Below are 22,028 nucleotides of genomic sequence, written 5' to 3'. Positions count from 1 at the left end.
CATCGATACATCCGTGTCTTTTTGAAACATATTTTTTAACAATTAAATTTTGATAATTATTTTTTACAATTTAAGATTGTATTTTTTAAATAATTTTTCATTTTTTTATTTTTCTATATTTTTCTATATTATGTAAAAGTAAGTTACCAAAATTTAATTATTAAAATATTATTGTTATTTAAGAAATGCAATTCTCACTCTATCTCTCTTTCTGATCAAACTTTCTGGTTTGAGTGAAGAGTGAAGACAAATCAAAGAAACCACTCAGCACCAAAAAATAGCTGGATGTAATTTGTGAATGATTATGTAACATTATTTATTACTATTAATATTCTATAAATTACTGAGTATTATTAAGGGAAATGTACTAAGTTGAAGATATTTAAATTCAATTCATGTACGTTATGCTGTTATGACTTTCATTTAAATAAAAAAACAACTAAATAAGTTAACACTAAGTCATTTTAATATAGTATGATTTCGTTTTCAATACCAAAATCGTGCTTCCTGCAGTTTCATTAAAAGAAACTCGTGTGGTTATGAAATTATGTCTATTTAGCACGACTTACTTATAATTATAAATTTTTAAAATTTAATTTAATCATTACACAAAAATCAATACCAAATTCCTCGTTTATGCCAATTTACCTGGAAAACATGCGTCGATGTATCACACAAGAAAACTAGGGCACTGTCACAGTTTTGACACAGAGTCTGAGGAATTTAAGAGTTATGCTTTTCGCGATGGTGTGGGTTTAAGGAATCATGGTATTTTCATGCGGAGCTGTTTTTAGAGGATATACGTTTATGTTTGTTGTTTTTTGTTTTTTTTTCTTTTTCTTTCATCTATATACTTGATCAACAGGACTCATTCTTTTCTTTTTGTGGGATACTGATGCTGTTATATGATTTTTTGGAATTTTCTTGTAGTTTTGTTCATAAACCCTAAACCTATTATCGTTTAACTTTATTACCATAGCTTTTCCCAAAGAAAATAGTAAATCTGAAGGAGATATAATAAATTGCAATCCGTATTAGAGATGATCATCTTTGAATGGAGTAAAATAGCAGTGAATCTATGCTTTCTTTATATCACTCAAGAAACAAGTCATCCACTGTAGTTTGGTTTATAACTACCAAACTAAAGCCAAAAAATAAAAAACATATTAAAAGCATATTTATTTATTACAAAACACAAATTACAAAAGTCAAAATACCTTTTTTATCTCAGAACTTATTTATTCGAATTTCGCACCTTTCTCATTTTAGATGTATAAACAATCTTCAAGACTTGAAGTTAAAACACGAAGAAGCTGCATGTGTTGTGTGTAGCAATTATCACGAAATAGATTATCATACTAGCTATACCTTAAGAAACCGGCAATTACTAGCTTTACTCGAAATACGATTATTTGGCTTGCCGTTGATCTCTATAAAGAGATAGAAATAAAAATAGTTGAGAAATAAAACTTCAGCAACCAGAGAAACAAAGAACAAGAACAAGTCCACCACGGTTATGTCAAATAGTCTATATTGATCTACACTGCCTCGTGGCACAATTCGATCGTCTCAGTGTAATATACAAAAGTACGTATGACGACTTCCTTCAAAGTTAGGGAGAGAAATTAAAGTAGTTTACAATGAAACAAAAACACAACACACCTTGCACCAAGAGAAGAGAAAAAATTTAACTCGTTAAATGATACACCAAAATGATAAAAAAAAAAACAAGACAACCGCCCAAAGTGGCTTAATCAATAACCCACATCTCTTATCTCAATGAAGCTGCAATCCTCACGTTTCTATGGTTGAAAGAATGCAGAACAAGTTGAAAGAGTGTGATCAATCAGAAACGCTGATAAAATGTCTCTAACACTGTACACGCGTGGGCCAAAAAATAAAAAGGACTATAAAAGAGATGGTGAGCTATTTTTCCAGGAAAAAGATGATCTCCGCCCTGTGATTTGGGGTGAGAAGCTAAGCCCAAACATCTCCTTGAGGGCCTTGCCCCTCTCCCAAAACCTCACTAACTTGGCAACTATTGTAGCACTTTGCATTACGTGGTTCATATCATTTTCGCTCCACAAACGGTTCACTAGTTGCATTCTCCTGCGCTTTGAATCCAATGAAATGCCCCACTCCTCGTACAGCCTTATTCTCTCCTTATCGGAAAGCCTCCTCTGCATAAGCTTCACAAGCATTCCTCTTTCTCGCCGAAGTGCTTTCACGCTGTATCCCCAACCAAGCACATACATCAAAAGAAATACACTAGTTAACAAGTTAACCTCCATGGTGCAAGGAAAAGCAATAAACTAAATCAACCATAAGTGAATCAAATCAACAAAACAGGCAATAGCTTTTTGTAGGGGACGATGAGTCAATATAGGTGGATAAATAATCATATGATCCATGTTCAATGTAGAAATTTCTTCGTTAGTCGTAGAGGCCAATATGTCCATTTGGATTCCGAATAATAGAAGAAACTGAAACACATGCAGAAGTGACAGAAAGAGAAAACAGAACCTTGAAGCTAGTGTGATTGTCTGACTATTTCTCACAGACTGGTTTCCATCAGAAAACGTTTCTTTTAGGAAGGATAATCTTCTAAGTTCTACCTCCATGTAAATGGAATCTGTTGGATCACCCCTGAATAAAAGAAAGAAGTAGGTCCTGTGGGTCAATGGTACACAGCATGATTGCCACAGTTCAATTATCTCCTTTTGCTGTCTCGTGAATTGCAGAGACCAATCTAAAGGAGTTCCAGGCGTCTCTAACATCGGATCCACACCTACATCTTTCACGTTCCTCTTTCTTCCTGCCTCGGGGTCCTACAGTAAACAGTCTCCCATACTTAGGAAGAGACAACTAAAAGATGTGTATAGTTAGGAAAATATCGACTTATTCTCACCTGGCCATCAACAAGCTGCTTCTCATATTCTTGTTTGACCATTTCTTTCATCCCAGCAACAAAAGTCTGGATGCTAGCAATATCCTCATCAGCAGATGTTCTGATGCTGCTCGCTCTAAGATCATCCACAGAAAGACTTCCCATGGAAGACTGAGAACCATTTCTTAACAATTTTATAGAACCATCATAATTTAATGGAGGAAACTTTCTCCGCAAACCATCTGGCCTTCCAGGGAATCCTTTATCATATCCATTGGCTGGAGTCCTCTGTATTTCTCCCATTGAATCCGGCGAACCAGTCATGTGATACTCCGTACAACTCCAGCTTCTAGTTAATTGAAGATTCCTACAATTTGACATATTTTCTGACATGCCCTGTGGAGATTGTTCATCAGGGGAAGGACATACGAGAGAATCAATGGTTGACTGTACATCATGCAGCCTCTGCTCCAGAAGTGTTGAATTTTCTTGGATCTGACTGTCTCCAGCATCTTCATTCAAATGTGAAGATATTTCCTGGCTTATTCCACTGTCCTCTCCAGATATTGCTGAAGTTAAGTCCCCATTGTCAACACATCGAACTTCCTTGCAGTAATCTTCAGTGTCTTCTGTACAAGAAAAAATAGCTTAGAAATGATTGGATCTGATGCGGTTCCACCAAAGAATATCATTATTATCAAACTATGTACTCTGCAGGCAAAGATACGCAAGGACCTACCATCAGGATTACTTCCACTGTCTCCATCATTATAATGAGGGTTGTTGAATTCTCTGATGTGTGTATTAGGACGATGAGGACCACAAATGCTCGATGACTCTGATACAGAACAGTCATCATCCCACAGATCTTCCCCTTCCTGCACATTAAGATTGATGATTAATAATGCTGGCCTCAACAATGCAATCCCAATTTAAAGGAACGACATCAAACATGTAATAAGTTAGGAAATAGAAACTACTTTCTCAGATATCTGCTCCTTTCCGACCATGCGCAGCAAATCTTCAACCCTTGATTGAGCAAGGTCACGTTGCTTAGTTAGCTCCCTAATTTCCTTCTCCATCTGAATAATTAAAATTCCTATCATGAACATGCAATGAGCAAAGAAAACACAGAAATATGTAACATGCATGAACCTGAAAAGTATTTCATTTAATATCAATACAACTATGTCAAAGATATCGAATTTTTCCCCAAAAAACAAGGCTATTAACCTATATAAAATGGCTAAGTTGTGTTTCTAGGGAGAGTGTGACACACGTTGAACAGTGTCTCTAACCGCCAACGAAACATGAACAGTAAGATGCATTGAAGAAAACCCCTGCTCTATCCAAAAAAAAAAAAAAACTGAGGCAAACAAGTCCATTTGAGGTCTATTCTAAGGTGTTCCTATCCTTCTTATAGATAGGATACATAAATTCACAGGGGCGGTATTGGTCACGAACACAAGTAGCCAGAAAGAGGTTAATACACAAGACAAGCCCACAATCAATACAAACATTATAGCACAAGAATTCAAACAGTAAATTATACAACCTTCTCTATCTGGAGATCTTTCTTTCTCAACAATGTTGCATAATCACAATTGGTGGTAACCGGACCAGGAGTTTTCAACTCACTCTCCAATCTAGCCACCTCTTTCTGCAAATGCTTGACCAAGGCCTTATCAGACATCACGACATTAACCTGTGCTTTAGTGGTAACTTCTTTTGCACAACAAGCAAAAAGAAGTGTGTTTCTGGTTTGCTCAACATGACTTCGTGCAGGGCTCAAAGTGCAAATGATAGCCGTCCTAGCATTTCCACCCAAGCAAGGCTGCAGTATACGTGTCAACTTGGAATCTCTGTAATTGATGTGTCCATGTCTTCCGTTACTGCATTATTCACATCAAGTCAATGAATTTATTAAACAGTTATGGGATAGCTCCTGCATCAAAGTTTTGAACATACAAAAGATTTCTAGTGCTAAGATACCTCTAATTAGCCAGAGGTACAAAATTATCTGCCTTCTTTTCTCTCACAATTTATTGACGATGGAATGATAATCATAAAATATTAACTAGATTTCATCTCTCTAACTGAAGAGTTTCATATATATATATATATATATAAATTAACTAAAGAGGCTACCCTAATTCTTTATATATAGAAACGCTATCCTACTATGATATCATAATAGTCTCAGATGGGTCAGTTTCATCCATATAGAAAACTAGGCAACCTTATGGCCAGAAGGTTATAAAGAAAAACTAGAATAATATGATTAAGCAATAATAAAATTAAAAGACACGGGAAAAGGTGAAATTAAATAAATTTGACGTAGATTTTTTAATTATATTAGAAACTGCATAAATAAGGAAAGCACCATAAACTGAGGAGTGAGTAGACAACCTAAGCTTGCGAATAACAGTTCCAAGAGTAAGTAAACTCCGGTTTATATGGCAACCTTCTTTTAGTCTCATCCCAGCTGATGATGCCTGAGAGGCACGCTCACTCCCTGCCAAATCAACAAAATTCTGCAGAGAAACAAAAAGAAATTAAACAATTATAAAATCTTTGATAATGACCGAAATAGGAGGGGAATTTTAAAGAATGTAAAACATACCACACTAGCTACTAGGGTGGCTGAGTTGCCTTTGCCTATGAATTCCCTGGCAGAACTTTCCATTGTCTGAAATGTTGCAACTCCGTAAATGGAAGTCTATCAGTAAAAAGTATTGAGCACAATATTTTAAGCATGCAAGGGGAAGGCACATACCAATCTGATAATTTGGTGAGATCTAGAACTCTTCTCATTGAGGTATGTCTCCCCCACCTGTCTCTGAGCTGCAAGAATAAAGTAAGCAATACAATAATGCCTACTATTGACTACCCTGAAACAATAAAACTATGCAAAGTCTTTTGCTTTTACCTTCACTGAAGGCTATAAGCTCTTTTAAATGCCCCCAGTCTCGAAGAGTCTCCTCTGTGAGTTTCTCTAAAATGGGGCCTCTCTGATTTGAAAATAATGAATCATTAAAACAACAGTTGATTATGCGATATTTTTTTTTATTACACTTTTATCCAATATAAAGGCATTATTCACCTCTGGATCATCACGTAACCTAAGTGGAGTGTTGTCCGTACTGAGGAGGTCTCGAACAATTTCATTGTAAATTTCAATTGCTGAGAACTTCAATATAAATGCTCTTTCTTCATGCTAAAAAAGTTAAAATTATATTGTCAACAGCACTTAATAATAATATTATAGGCTCTGGTGGAGAATGATAGCCAAGAATTAAACCAGAATATATATCAATATAATAGTATATTTACCCTCTTTATATAGTCAAAAATATCAGCAACAGCGTATTCGGTTATTCCAACCATCGTATATGTCTTCCCACTACTTGTTTGCCCATATGCAAAAATACTCGCTGAAAGAATATATAATACGTATATTAATCAAAATGGGCAATGAGTATAAGAAACTAGCCATCATGACAATTATACTCACAGTTAATTCCACCAACAACTGAAAGAGCAACTTCTTTGGCTCCTTCCTCGTATACCTGCCTTGTGGCACAATCACCCCGAAATACTTTGTCTATCACCAAAGATAAAAGCCGATCAAAAAAAAAAATCACCAATGATAAAAAAAGAAAAGTTTAGAAAAACTCCGCCCATAATCAATGGATCTCCAGTTCGATGTCTTTATTAAAAATTAAAACTTGTAAAGGCTATATCATACGACAAAAATAGGCAAAATGCAATTTAAGCATAGTAATACTATATTTAAAAATTAAAGTTTAAAGAAAATTGAGATTGACAGTTAGCAAGTGGTGCTAATTCATCCACCAAATGTTTGCATCAAAGTTAATTATTTTCCAAAGTCGGATCACGCAGATTAGGAAAAAAGTCCATTACCGCAGCAATGAGTCGAGGCAATGCAATCCTAAACTAATCGAAATGTAAAAATAACTAAATGTCTTTCTTCAGGTTAGGGAAAGAGATCCTGTGGCGTTTAGGACTATATATTTACCAAATCTAACCCGCGTTAAGTCCTCAGTACTTTGTTAATGTCAAGTATAAACCTGAAACTGAATAACTCAGTTTCAATGGCAATAAAAATTTCAAATAATAAAGCAAATTTGCTTACCAAATGTGTAGGCACTTGGAAATGTGGATCCCTCACGAAGTGTGTTCCGATACAAGATGGTAGTATCATTAATGCATTCCCAGTCTGCTAATTCATTAGCAGAAATCTCCTTCTCATTCAGAGGCCTCAGCCTTATTGACACAAGAATCTTCTCTTCGCGGCCACTCACTCCTTGCATCTTCTCCCATTTCAGCAGCTCTTCTCCAGCGATAGCTCCCATGTCTCGCTTTGCCCAATGTTTTCTCCGACCCAATTAACAAGTTAATCAGACCTCATAAAAAGCCCATGACTCCTAAAAGTGGACAAGTGGGGTGGTTGATTATTAAAGCTATTCTTTCTTTCCCAAGATGCAAGCATTTAAAAGAAAAGAACCGAGAGTTTACAAAAAATACTAAGCCCTTAACTAAATGCAAGAAGATAATCACAATTCATAATCATGAAATGACCAAACTCAGAAAAGATAGCCACCCGTTAATTTCGGTTGATAAATAAATACTCGATAACAGCAATAGCGAGCTAACTATAGATTATATTTATATCCAACTAAGACAATACAGAATGCTAACTAATTACGCTTTAATCATCAGTAAACTATCGGCAGTTGGCAACATATCACGACCTAAAAGACTTCTGTTTAAAGAGAGATGATCAATCATGGTTTTAGTTTAGTCCGATTAAAGGACACACGGGTCTTTTACTTTTATTCTTTGGTACAAAGCTTCACAGGGAGACAAGAATAAAGAAGAAGGAGCGAGGGAAAAGAAAAATTAAAAAGAAAAAAGAGCTGGCTGGGGCCAAACAAAGCATAAAAAGCGAGGTTCCCTTTTTTATTAATCCTTCCTTCAACAATGAACCAATTGTAATCTAACAATAGAAAACTTTCAACAGCAGCGACCCCGACAACGCTTGAGAACAAAGTAACAGAGTTTTACATAATAATAAATATGAAATTGACCCTGAACTGGTAGTTTTGCACAGCACAACACACAACCTGGTCCCCAACCAACAGGATAACAGGGCCATCCTTCCTTTTCAGTTTTTTTTTTTAATCCTTCTCTTTATTTTCACTTCTGGCCAATTAACAAAACCATCACAAACACTCACTCTCTCACTCTCTCACTCATTCTCATACACATCATATTTTGCAAACCAAGGGATTTTCACCTCTCAACCTCTCCGTCCTTTTCGCCACCCCGTAACAACGCTAACCTAATTCACATTCACAGCACAACTTATCTTACTTACGAATCTGCAACAACCTCTACTATTTTTTGGAGCTGCTTTATCTGTGATCGCAATTCAGAAATAGGATACGAACCGAAATAGAAACAATTTATCATCTCCGCTTCTATCAAACAAATGCCACGTTGATTCACAACAAAGTGCTCCAAATCACCTCGAGTGGATATTTTGTAACTTAGCAAGTATATTCTTCTTCATCAGCCGGCACAAGCCACAACGTAGCGTTAAGTAACTATCAGATTTTGTTAAAAAATGAAAAAAAAAAAAAAAAAAAAAAAAACAGAGCGAGAATAGTAATCGAGAAGAAGAAAGAAACATACTCGGTGCGGAATAGAACAGTGTGAATCCGTAACAACTTCACTTCACGAATCACGAACCGCGATCTGAAACAGAACACAATGCGAGTTAGAGAGAGTCTCCGGTTGCTTCCTCTCTCTCTCTCTCTCTCTCTCAGAGTCTGAAGCTCACACGCATCATAGTTGAGAAAGGACCAGCGGGCGCGTAAATCTGATGCGGTGTCAATTTCTTCCATCTTTCTTTTTTTTTTTTAATTTGACTTTTAGTTTTTTTTCTTACTGTGGTGGGAAGAGAAGGTAAATGACGAATGTGTCCCTGCTTTTTGTTCATGAATTCTTGTTCCCAGTCACGTGTGGAGGGGCATTGGGGTATTTAAGAGTGAGGGTGTGAGCGGTTGTCACCCAGACGCCGCCTAGGCACGTGCGGAGTGTGGAGAAAGCGGTTGCGATTCTACCCACTAGCGTTAATGTCTTAATGACTGTGTTTGAGAAACCGTCCACACGGATAAAGATCCAATCGCGAGAATCCACACATTTGGAACTTTGTGTCTAACGGTCACTACAGTGAATAAATAAACTACTGTAGCACTGGCTCCAATTGTTTATTATTTATGAATCAGTTTTTCTATTTTATCTGTGATCACTGTTTAATTATTATAATAATAAATTTGTTTAGCACCACGAGATGGTCTTCATTTATGGCAGAAAAAGACACTCAAACCCATTATATTTGTAACGGAAAATATTTATCACGAATAAATGAAGACTTGTGTTTGAAGAATAAAAATGGTAATTAAGTTTGTTTCATATTTTTGTTTCCATAATATTATTCTTGAACTATATTTGTTGAGAATAATATGCAAGTTTAAAATAAAGCTATTTTTAATATAAGGTAAACTCTTATGATTTACTTAACAATTATTTTTCGTATTATAAATTAGATCAAAAGAATTTCTTTAACTTTTACTAAAGATGTTTTTATCTATGTGATTCTAATACCAATAAAGTCATGATATCACCTTCATGAATTATAATATATTTAAACAATACACAATTCCTCCATAAAATCAAACGCACTTTTTCATCCAAATCATCTACCCTAAGGTATTCTCAAGATTTACCTAGTTTCATTTATCTATTAAAGTCGGTTAGTCAAAATTTTAGTTTCAAACTCCCTTATTCTAATGTAAAAGCTAAATTTACACACACAAAAAACTATGATCAATGATTTGAATATACCGTTATAGTTCTTGAACTAACAAATACTTGTGCAAACTTCAATTTTGTAAACTCTATTTTCTATACATGCAAAATTTCCCAAGATCAATTGAAGAGAGGCAAAGAACACTTACTTTAAAACAAAATCTTATGAAATATATTTGCTCCGTTCTTCAGCATGAGAGGCTTTAATCTACAAAGAATGAGATGGATAAATTTTTGAGAACTTTATAGAGAATACACAAAAGATAAAGAAAAATAATACCCAACATTGATTAAAATAAATAAAGGACAATACGTTGTTCTCACATTTTCTTAATATAATACTTTTTAAAAATTATTATTATTATTTAAAGTATAGCCAACATTTATTAATAGACTTTGATAAAGTCCTCTCACAATAATTATGTTTAGATTTGGAAATCAATGGACAAAGTTAATTAAACGAAACCATAATGTAACCATTACTGAAAGACAAAAACAGATCGTGTTTTTATATATTTTTTAAAATAAAAACAAAATGGCAATGGTGTTAGATAATAACTGATTTCTTGGGTAATATTAAAAGATGCGAATGATTTTAAAACTATAAACAAAATTGCAAAAGAAAAAATAATAACAATAGTTAGATCGTATACCTAAAATAAAGTATCCCATTATTATAGATTATATTTTCCACTCCTTGGTTTTAGGAACTCTTGAAGATAAATTATTCTCTTAACTAAAAAAAAAGTACTTTCTTTTTCTTCTACGTGCATTTACACACACACACACCTATAATTTTTTCCACTGTAAAAATATGTTACTTTCCACTTCATTTTATTTCATTCCCTAAACAAAGCATATAATAAATTAATTTAAGTGCATAAAAAAGTAAAATAAAATTATAGTTATTAAAGTTAAAGATTTAATTGATATAACTTTATTAGGACTAAAATAGTAGACCTTATTCATTTAAGTATCTATAACGTGTCTTCTATAATTCTAGAGACTGAAATAACTATCAATGTCAAATTTGAATTTATTAAAAAATTATATGGGATAAGTATGATTTTAAAGACTATTATTTTTAGAAAACAACAAAGTTATCGTAATATTATTGATAAAAAAATGTTAAGGTAGGTTGATAACCATAAGCACAAGCATAGCTGTTAATTCTTATATAAATGGATTAAATATTAAAAAAGTAATTATATTCCTTTGGATTTATAACATTTCATATAAAAGTAATTATTAAGTTGAAACCGTCTACTTAAATAATATATTAAAAAAATAATTAGCAGGTAGAAAATCACACCTTGATTAGAGGAAGTTCGAATTAAGCGTGAATGTGTACAATATTCCAAGGTCAATGGTAACAATCATTGCCATTTTCTCTCTCTCTCTCTCCAAAGGACTGCTTCAAAACCTTCATAATTTTCTCCGTTTCGTGTTTGGAACTTACAACATTATCAAGCACACGAAAAAGACGTCCCTTTCAGAAAATGCCATTAATCATATAATTACAAAAAACACTCTTTTATTTGTTTGAAAATACTCAAAAGTGATAATTGAATATAATAGAGAAAGTTAAACTTTATATAAAAATAAAGACGCATAATACTATTATTTTAAGATTTTAGAGTTAAAGTGAACTTTCTTATATATAATTTTTTAATGACTATAAAACCATAGTTAATATGAAATATAACCCAACAGTGATATCAGAGAGTCTATGATTCGAAATGACTAACTGCATAACTATAATCAAAATGGGTCACTATACACTTGAGGAAAAATATATCATACGAAAAAATAAGGGATTATGCTTGAGGAAAGATTATTAGGAATAGTTTAAGTGTGAGTCAAAGTCTCACCTTAGATATAATAGACAAAGTTAAACACTATATAAAAATAAAAACTCATAACACCATTGCCTTAATATTTTAAGATTAAAATAATGTCAAATATATATGTTATATGTTTAAAAACTCATGTAATATATATATATATATATATATATATATATATATATATATATATATATATATATATATATATAATAGACAAAGTTAAACACTATATAAAAATAAGAACTCATAACACCATTGCCTTAATATTTTAAGATTAAAATAATGTCAAATATATATGTTATATGTTTAAAAACTCATGTAATATATATATATATATATATATATATATATATATATATATATATATATATATATATATATATATATAATCATAACTAATATGAAATATGACCCAACACTATTTTCATTTGAATCTCAGACTTACATTGATTATTCATTGTGTGTTTATCATGTTTCCATGTGTAAGTTTTGACGGTCCCTATACAAATCAACGAAATTTGAAAAATATGCCGCTAGCAGTTAAATTAATTTATTATGACTTGGGTTGCACGTTAGAGTTTACGTATGTATATGATAGGAACAATTTATAAAAAAAGTACACCTATGAATAAAATTGTCTTTTTATTTAAGAATAGTTTATTTGTTTTTTCTTATAAGAATATACAATCAACCAAACGATGAATAATACAACTTAATCAAGAATTTAGTATTATGTTTAAATTATAGAATATGTATTTTATATTCATTCATTTTATGAGCAATCTTCACTACTTTTTTACTTGGGTTCATTTGATTGATTTCCAATTTGATCCGCAAATTAAGTCCACCTTCCACACAAATGACAAGGAGACCACAACTACATTTGATTTAACTTGAAAAGTGAGTTTCAAAGAATTCATCATTATATTACTTAACACAATCAATTGACCTACAATTATTAAATGACATTAAGGTCCAATCAAAAAGCAACCTAAAATCTTTTAGGGTTAAAGTTTTTGGAAATCATATTTTTAATTTCATTTTTTTTATATAGTTTAATGTGTATCATTAATTTTTTCGAAGAGAAAAAAGATTGTGATATATTAAGAGCGTAACGGTCCAAACACCACAATTTGATTATGTCTCAGCCTACTTGGCTTTCGTCACAAAACAATTGATGTCACATGCAACAATCTCCCAATCAATCTCATTTGGATTGTGACTTGGTCCACCTGGCCTCCACCACGGGAACATTGTGTAACTCACAACAATTTCCTCCTCAACAATTGTTCACCAGAAATCAAACTCATGATCTTAGCTCTGATACTAATTATTAAGATTGAGCGCATATCACTCAACTAAAAATTATAGGACGCAACTCTTTTTACTTAAAAACTTAATAATCCAAACATCACCATTTAATTATATCTCAATATATTTATATGCGATAATTGATATCACATTCAACATTTTAAGATTTGGTGACATAATGAATGGGTGGAGCATAGCATGGCATTGATTATAAGCACATTGTAAAGTGGCAACAAAAGCCGAAAAAGGAGACTGCAAAAGATTGGTACGGTGTTGGATCTGCGAGAAGAGTCAAAGACAACTCTTCTATTTTGGTCTTTGGCTTCCACGCGTTTCTATGATTATATGGGCCCTTTGCGTTTTATATTGTCTCAACAATTTTCTCCTCCTCTTTAAACCAATAATTAATTCTTATTTTATTTACACGTTTACAAATAAAAGTTAAATACACTTAAACCAATGTATATATTATCTTATCGGGTTTTTGATTTATTGACCGAATTAATTTGTTTGGGGAAAGAGTCTTACATATAAATTACATATAATTAAAACTTGTGAATGTGTAGTGTGAATGCTTGAATCATATTAGAAATATGTTGTTTAGAATTTACAATGAATTTAGTTCATAAAATCCAATCATGTGAATCTTTATCTCGGTTAACACAGTTTTAATTAAGTAGAATAAGTGAAAAAATAAATATAAAAAAAGAATAAAAGTATATATTCGCGAAGGTGTGAAAAAAAGTAAAAATTTATGCCTAATCTTAAATTAACAATAAATCCAAAACTAACACCTTTTACATCAGCACATGCAAAAAAAAAAAAGTGTTTAAAGGAGAGAAGCAGAACATAACTTAGATTAAAGTTGAAAGAAATTTGCTTTAATAAAGACTGGGTTGCATGTGTTTTTGTGCGTTCGTCGTTCACGTTTTCGTCAGATGCAGGCTTTTCTCTTACATTACATTACCAAAACGTTGCAACATTTGGCAATCTTTTCTTTCAGATCTTGGAATCAATCTCGGGCTAATCGTATCATTAATTAAAAAATAAATAAAACAATAAATAATACCAAACAAATTAGGTTTATCTACTTTAATTCCAATCTCGATTATGATAATATTATTAAAATCAATTACTATATCTCAAATTATAAATATGATTCAACTTCAACAAATCTATAATAAATATTATTCCCAAACGTCTTTGAGGACCCATCATAGTCCTTTTTGGTGGGGAAATTGGGACATATACAGCACACCCAAAAATTCTTAAATGAGAAATATTTGGTTGTTGACCAAAAACCAACTGTAAAGGAGAGTATTTGTGATAACTTGTTGGTCTGATGCGAATCAATACTGCAGCATGCAGAATTGCATATCCCCAAGTAGTCATTGGAAGATTAGCTTTCATAAGTAAAGGTCGTGCAATCAATTTTAGACGTTTTATCAATGATTCTGCAAGTCCATTTTGAGTATGAACATGTGCTACTGGATGTTCAACTTCAATTCCAATTGACATACAATACTCATTAAAAGCATGAGATGTAAATTCACCAGCATTATCAAGACGAATTTTCTTAATTGGATAATCTGGGAAGTGGGCTCTTAACTTGATCAATTGTGCTAATAACTTAGCAAATGCTTGATTTCGAGTTGATAGTAAACAAATATGTGACCATCTAGTGGACGCATCAATTAATACCATGAAATATCTAAATGATCCACATGGTGGGTGTATTGGACCACAAATATCACCTTGTATTCGTTCTAAAAATGAGATTGACTCATTTCTAATTTTTTCTGGTGATGGTCTTATTATCAATTTTCCCTGCGAACATGCAGTACATGAGAAATCATTGGACTGAAGAAGCTTTTGACTTTTAAGTGGATGTCCACATGAGTTTTCAGCTATTTTTCGCATCATGATATATCCAGGATGACCCAACCGATCATGCCAAACAAGAAATTCATTCTTATTTGTAAGCTTCTGGCTTACAATAACATGCGTCTCAATCGCATTAATATATGTGTAGTACAAGCCATAAGAGAAGGCTGATAATTTCTCCAATACACATTTTTTTATTTGACTCAATTTGAGTGATATAAAGATATTCAACATCTCCTTCATTATTTGTCTCAATATGATATCCATTTAGACGAATATCCTTGAAACTTAATAAGTTTCTATTGGACTTAGGAGAATAAAATGCATTTTTAATATGCAATCTTGTACCTCTTGGCAGAAGTACTGTAGCTCTTCCAGAGCCTTCAATTATATTTGTAGTACCAGAAATAGTACTAACATTGACTTCTCGCATTACCAAAGTAGAGAAAAATTTATTACTCTTGAGAATTGTATGAGTTGTTGCACTATCAGCAAGGCACAGATCCTCATCATTGGTGTTAATGCCAATATTCATTCTTCATATAAACATAAATATCAATATTAGAGATTACTTTGTAAGAGGAGAGAAAGAAGAAAAAAAAAAATAAAATAGAGGATTTTATTCATAAAAACATAAAAACTTGTACATATAAAAGCAACATGAATTAAATATAAAACATTGTCTTAAAAATTAATCATAAAATAAAACTATTTTCTAACACTCCCATCACCAATAAGGTGATCAATGCTTCCATCGGGTTTAGAAAAGAAATCACCAATATCAAGATGAGTAGTATCCATATGACCATAATCAGAATCACCATCTTCATAAGCAAAGTGTGTTTCTACATTCTTCTTTTTAAGTGATTCTTGGTAGAGTTCAACAAGATGCTTTGGTGTATAACAGGCACGGGTCCAATGACCTTTACTACCACAACGGTAACATATATTTTCAGCCTTTTTGCCATTATTTTCACCCCTTTCTTTTTCCTTTTTCGCATTCTTGTTCCACTTCTGTTGATGAAGTTTCTCTTTGAAAATTTCCTTTATAACCATGTCCACGACCATGATTAATAGCATGACCACGACCACGACCATGGCTACGACCACGGCCAAAATTACGACCACGATTATTATTATGGTCTTGACCTCGTCCATGATTATATGGATCAGATGTTGCTGCATTCACTTCTGGGAATGGAGCAGAACCAGTTGGTCGGGCCTCATGATTTTTCATCAAGAGCTCATTATTTTGTTCAGCCACAAGAAGGCATGAAATCAATTCATAATATTGATTGCTCCATTCACTTCTGGGAATGGAGCAGATTAGGCGGATCTCATGATTTTTCATCAAAAGCTTTATTGCTTTGTCCAGCCAGCCATGCATAGGCATGAAATAAATTCACAATATTTGTGAAGTCTCTTTTCACAATATTTTTGTTATGAGCAAATTAGTTGCTTTATTTCTTTATTTAATGGTATCCCAATATCCATTGCATCTAAATATATTTCAACATTTAAAATCCAATATAAGGAATTCTTCCTTACAATATCAAGGGTCACAAATCCAAATTTTGCAACGTTTCGCGTGTTTAAAACTAACACATAAAATAATAATATTAATAATAATCATCATCATCAAAATAATAATATTAATAATAATCATCGTCATAATAAAAATATTATGACAGAGAATTTTGCAACGTTTCGCGTGTTTAAAACTAGCACATAAAATATTAATATAATCAAATTTCATGTATGAAATTATTAAAATCAAATAATAATAATAATAATAATATGACAGAGAAAAATAAATCAAACAATTATCATTACACAAAAAAAAGAAAATGAGATAAAGTTTGTGAATGAGAAAAAGATTAGAAAGAACCTCGGTTAAGGAATATAGAGCGTTGTTCTTAGGGAGAAAAAAAAAATATGCCTTCACGCTCAGTTGGATAACCCTCGTGCTGATAACGTGTTATAAAATAAAGGTAATAAGAGAGACAAAGGAGAGGAAGAATAGAGAATTAGAGAGTAGGGAGCAACTTCTGTTTTTATGTGTGTATCATTACTGATAGGACGAGTCCTATTTATAGGTACAATATGGTAACCCAGAAAGGATATAAAATCAAATAGTAAATACAAAATATTACATCATAAAGAGTAATGAATAATATGATTATCAATCATATGAGTAATTGTATAAATCAATGGACGACCATTAATTCATAACAAAAATGTTAACTATGTTTTTAGTCCTTGAACTTTCACTTAAAATTGGAATTCATATATGTATAAAATTTCGGTACATTTCGATCCCTTAATTTAAAAAATGAACTAATTTGGTCTTTTTAACCCGATTACGTTAACTATATTTGACGTGTCAAACGCGTTTCATGTTAGTATTGAAATTATTTACACCATTTGACACATTCCTAATTTAATATCTACTGCAAAATGCATTTGACACCTAAAAAATGTTAACATAATTGAGTTAAAATTCATTCATCTTTTAAATTTAGGATCAAAATGTATCGAAGTTTCGGATAGAAAGAAATTTCAATTTTGAGTACAAGTTCTGAGACTAAATATTATCAATTTTAAAACTCAAAATTCCGTCATGAATTTCCTAATTTCATGTGCTTTCAATAGTTCCTTTCCGCTGGATCCATAAGTTAGAAACCCAAAAGAAAAAATGGTTACAACTTTTCTTTCTGCAACCCCACAAATTTTCTCTCACTCCTTAATATATACAATGATTATAGTCGATTCAAAATCATATTTCGGGAACTTTGACATTTTCAGATTGAAACTATCTAGAATATATTATTAATCATGTAATTCGAGATAATCATATATGTAGTTAGTTCAATACCACATTTCAAATTATGCAGTACATAATTACATAATCTTAATCTAGATTATGAAATTTGAAATATTGTTCTGAACTATCTAACTTGAAACCATAATTTAGATTGTGTAATTATATTTTAAATTGTGTAATCTTATTTTAAACTTCTTAATCACATTACACGTTATGCAATCATATTCTATATTGTATTATGGAATCTATAATAATGTTCAAGATTATGTTATCCAAAATATTTTGAACTATAGAATCTTGTTTCCAATTACTCAATCCTAGGTCATATTATGAAATATGCAATTTTAATATTCTACATTGCACAATATACAATATATTTTGAGCATATTATGATAAGCACTCACAATGTTGTATATTTTGGAGTGAAAAACTAAAATATTGAGGTAGAGAAAGAAAAACCAAAAAGGCTATTTTTAAGCCCATGTACAATTGTTTTTGAACCAGAATTGGTTTTCATTTTACTTATTCATAATAAAAGGCTGTTACTTCCTGCATCTCATGATAATTTTTCCTGCAACCCATTATTCTGAATTTTATTTTCTGAAATACATTAAATCACTTTTGAAAAAAAAAATCGAAAGACACTCACCCACTTCTATTTATGTTTATGATTTTATACTGTTTTGAATTTTTGTTTTTTCTATGGATCGAATACTTTTATATATTCGGTCTCTTTTATGTAAAGATGTAAAACTTTTATTCAAATATTTTTAATAAAGTAATATTTTTAAACCCTCGTAGATATCAACTATGAGTTCTTTGTATAAAACACTTCACATCAATTTTAAAATTTTATATTTATTTTTGTTCAAATACGAAACTTTTCAAGTAATTATTTATTCATAACAAGCGTGCCACTTTTGATTCGATTTGGTAATGTACACAATCTGAAGCCACATTTTTGTGTGGTTTTGATTTACTTAATTTTCCATTTTCTTCGCTCAGAAACGATGGAACCAACATGTGGCTGTGAATGGATGCACAATTGCTTTCACATTAATAACCTTTGAATATTTGTGGTTCCAACATCTTCTTCTATCATCTTCCTTTTATTTTTCATTTTGTCCATTTCGATCATTTCATGTGTTTATTTATAAATACGAAAAACTTACTTCTCAATGCTTCCCACTTTATTGCAAAGTCATTGTTTGGTTGATGATCATTATTTTAACTGGTTAGGTTAATTTTCTTAAAATTATAAGTTTAAAGTTTCAAACCAAAAATAATAAAACTTGAAGATGGAATGTTATAACACTGTTGATATGGTTTTTATAGTGGTTTTAAAATTTGAGTGATGTACTTTCTAGGCTATTTTTTATGGTGCACATTGTCATTAAATCTTACCGAACTAATTTCACATTCAACAGAAACTCATAAATTTAAATATTTTCTATTAATTTTTTTATTAACAAAATTATTCTATTAAATGTTTATTTATTTTTATTGTTTGTCTACCTACTCTATTCTACCATTTAATTTTGTTATTAACAATATTATGCGGCTATTACTTTATTTTTTAAATCCAACTCATATGCTTACTCACTATTTATCTCTGTAGTATTCTTTTAATCTATATTGAACAATTTGTTATACAAAACGAAATGAAATAAATATGCTGATAAACGAAATTAAGGGGAAAACATGAACAAGTTGACAAATAAATAAACGATCAAAAAACAAAAATTATGACTTAGTCATCCGATTAATAACAAAATCAGATGATAAGACATTTAGAGACTTCAATTTTAAAACCTTAGTAAACTGACATTTTATTTTAAAACAGGTAATTAAAATGTTTTTTTATCTATATTATTAATATGAAATATTTGCTTATCTTATTTAAGATAATTTAGAAAAAAGATAATTAAGTCAGATCAACAACTTACTAATAAATTAAATTAATTTAAATATGTATTTTAATTATGATTAACAATGTTAAAAATTTGTAAAAGCATCTCTATCAAAACTTAAACGATTGGACTCTTGATTTTACCATTTAGATTATTTTGCATTACTAATTTACTAATTATACAAAATCAACTCATGTAAAATGATGTTCTACAAATTAATTTAATTGTATCTTTTACATTATTTTACGTAGCATTTTTTTAGATAAACTGAAAAACAAATTAAGTGATTTAATCTTGAAAGTGGTATTAAATAAAACATCGCAAATATACAAAACAAAAACATAGGGAAAACTATGGAGACAACTGAAGCTGAGCACAGAATCAGAGTGGGCCTGGGCATAGCAGAGACGGTTTCTGGTTGTTTGTTTTGCATGATAATTAACTTCAGGAACTCTGATATTAAAAATGTATGAAAAATAGTTTTTATATAAAATGTTTATTTTAGTGTTATGAATAGAAATAAAGTATGTTATAATATAGACATAATCTAAAGATAAATATTTTTTTCTTTTTAAATTTGCATTTTAGTTTAATGACTTGAAATATAATTAAATTCGAATTTATTGAAATATTTTTTTTTATTGAGTCAAGCTTTTAGTACATGGCAAGCCAACATAGCTCTATTACTACTAATATTAAACTCTTAAATAAATTTTATATTAATTACAAATTGTAAATAATAACTAGCCAACATAGCTCTATTACTACTAATATTAAACTCTTAAATAAATTTTATATTAATTACAAATTGTAAATAATAACTGAGACACAACAGTAACCTCGACACATGTATATTTAATTAATTTATTAAAAGAATAATATAATATTATATTTTGGTAAAATTATTTAGTTTTTAAAAAAATGCAACTACATTGAATTAATATATATATATATATATATATATATTTATTTATATATATATATATATATATATATATATAATTATTTAACATTTCAAATGTTTTAGTTTAATTAAACAATTCAAATTTATTATTAATTTTAAATAAGATATTTTAGTTAGTACTATATTAAATAAATCTAATATCAAACTAATTAGTAATTTTAAAATTTAGTAACTGACATTTGTCAATTGATGTGGTTATTTTTTTTATTAAAGTGATTGGCATATAATATTTTAAACCGGTGTTAGTTATAATTATTTTGCCACACTTAAGATTATTTTTGAGTATTTATTAATATTTTTTAACTTTTTTAATAAATGAAGTGTTTATTTGCCCAACATTGTTAAAAAAAAAATCCAGTAAATATTGATAAAAGAAAATTTCAATCGATTAAAAAATAATAATAACACTAATTTATAGAGATATAATTAACATATCCATTAAAGTCTATCTATGGTACAACATGTGTATCTACGTTTATTTTAAAAATATTAGAATTTGATACGTGATATATACATATTAAAAAATATATAATAATTATTGAAAGACGATAAATATATAATTTTTATTGTGTAAATCTAAATTAAAATATATTAAAGTTATTAATATATAAAATTATAAATTATTGTTATTATAAGAATATTACTTTAGTATAAATTAAATATTTTATTAATAATCAATAATATATTACAAAATATCAGGTACAAATACTAGTAAGACATATATTCATGACTTATTGACAATAATTTAACTATGAAAAAGACGAATAAAAGACGAATAAACGCATATTAATATAATAAAAAACAACTCTAACAAATTTTAATTAAAAATAAAATCATGCATTTACTAAAAAAACTTATTGACATTGTCACTAGCTAAAAGCAATAAATAGTAATTGAAATTTGTATGACGTTGGTATCGTTAAAGATATATTGATGTGGAATAAACTTATTTATTTATTATTATTATAATTTTTAAACTTTATATTTGAAAGTATTTTGAATTTCTTTAACAGTGTAAAAATATACTCATAGAATATATTTCTAAATGCAACTATTTTTATAAAGATAAAAACAAAAAAATATTTACTTAAATTAGAATAAATTAAACACACACTAAAGTCCTTTTATTTTTTATTTTTCTAATTAACCTAAAAATTTGAAAACACACCAAATAATTGATGGACAAATAACATATGCACAATATAAAGTATAATAATAGATTTCCGCGTTTGACTATATTTTTGAATTTCATGTTATTAACATGTGATTAGTGGACAACTAACGCGAACAAAATTTAATTTAGAAAAAAACATTTTCACTACTTATTCATGACTTGTTTCGAGGATTTTTTTATAAGAATGTTATAATAGAAAATAAAAAAACTAAAATTGATCTACACATAAATTATTTGAAAATTTCTCCTGTTAATAGTAGACAAATTGTTTATAATTTTAAGAAAAGTTGATTATTTTTCATATATTTTTGTTTTCTAATACTCAGTTTC

The 22,028-nt window shown here is 30.2% G+C and overlaps 1 protein-coding gene across 1 annotated transcript; it reads right to left on the bottom strand.

Annotated features, from left to right (window-relative positions):
• Positions 1-1,737: 1,737 nt before the first annotated feature.
• LOC114169302 (kinesin-like protein KIN-7E) lies at positions 1,738-7,635 on the bottom strand. Its single transcript, XM_028054403.1, is given in 16 exon segments — positions 1,738-2,003; positions 2,006-2,229; positions 2,524-2,828; positions 2,909-3,516; positions 3,627-3,765; positions 3,868-3,969; positions 4,443-4,779; positions 5,297-5,421; positions 5,511-5,576; positions 5,664-5,731; positions 5,817-5,898; positions 5,991-6,104; positions 6,221-6,321; positions 6,402-6,491; positions 7,044-7,335; positions 7,617-7,635. Coding segments are annotated over 15 exon segments (2,607 nt in total). The 5' UTR covers positions 7,264-7,335; positions 7,617-7,635; the 3' UTR covers positions 1,738-1,977.
• Positions 7,636-22,028: the final 14,393 nt, after the last annotated feature.

Source organism: Vigna unguiculata, chromosome 11, assembly GCF_004118075.2.
Source record: "Vigna unguiculata cultivar IT97K-499-35 chromosome 11, ASM411807v1, whole genome shotgun sequence".
Classification (NCBI taxonomy): Eukaryota; Viridiplantae; Streptophyta; class Magnoliopsida; order Fabales; family Fabaceae; genus Vigna; species Vigna unguiculata.
The sequence above is the reverse complement of the archived record's forward strand: the minus strand, read 5'-3'. Positions and strand labels throughout refer to the sequence as shown.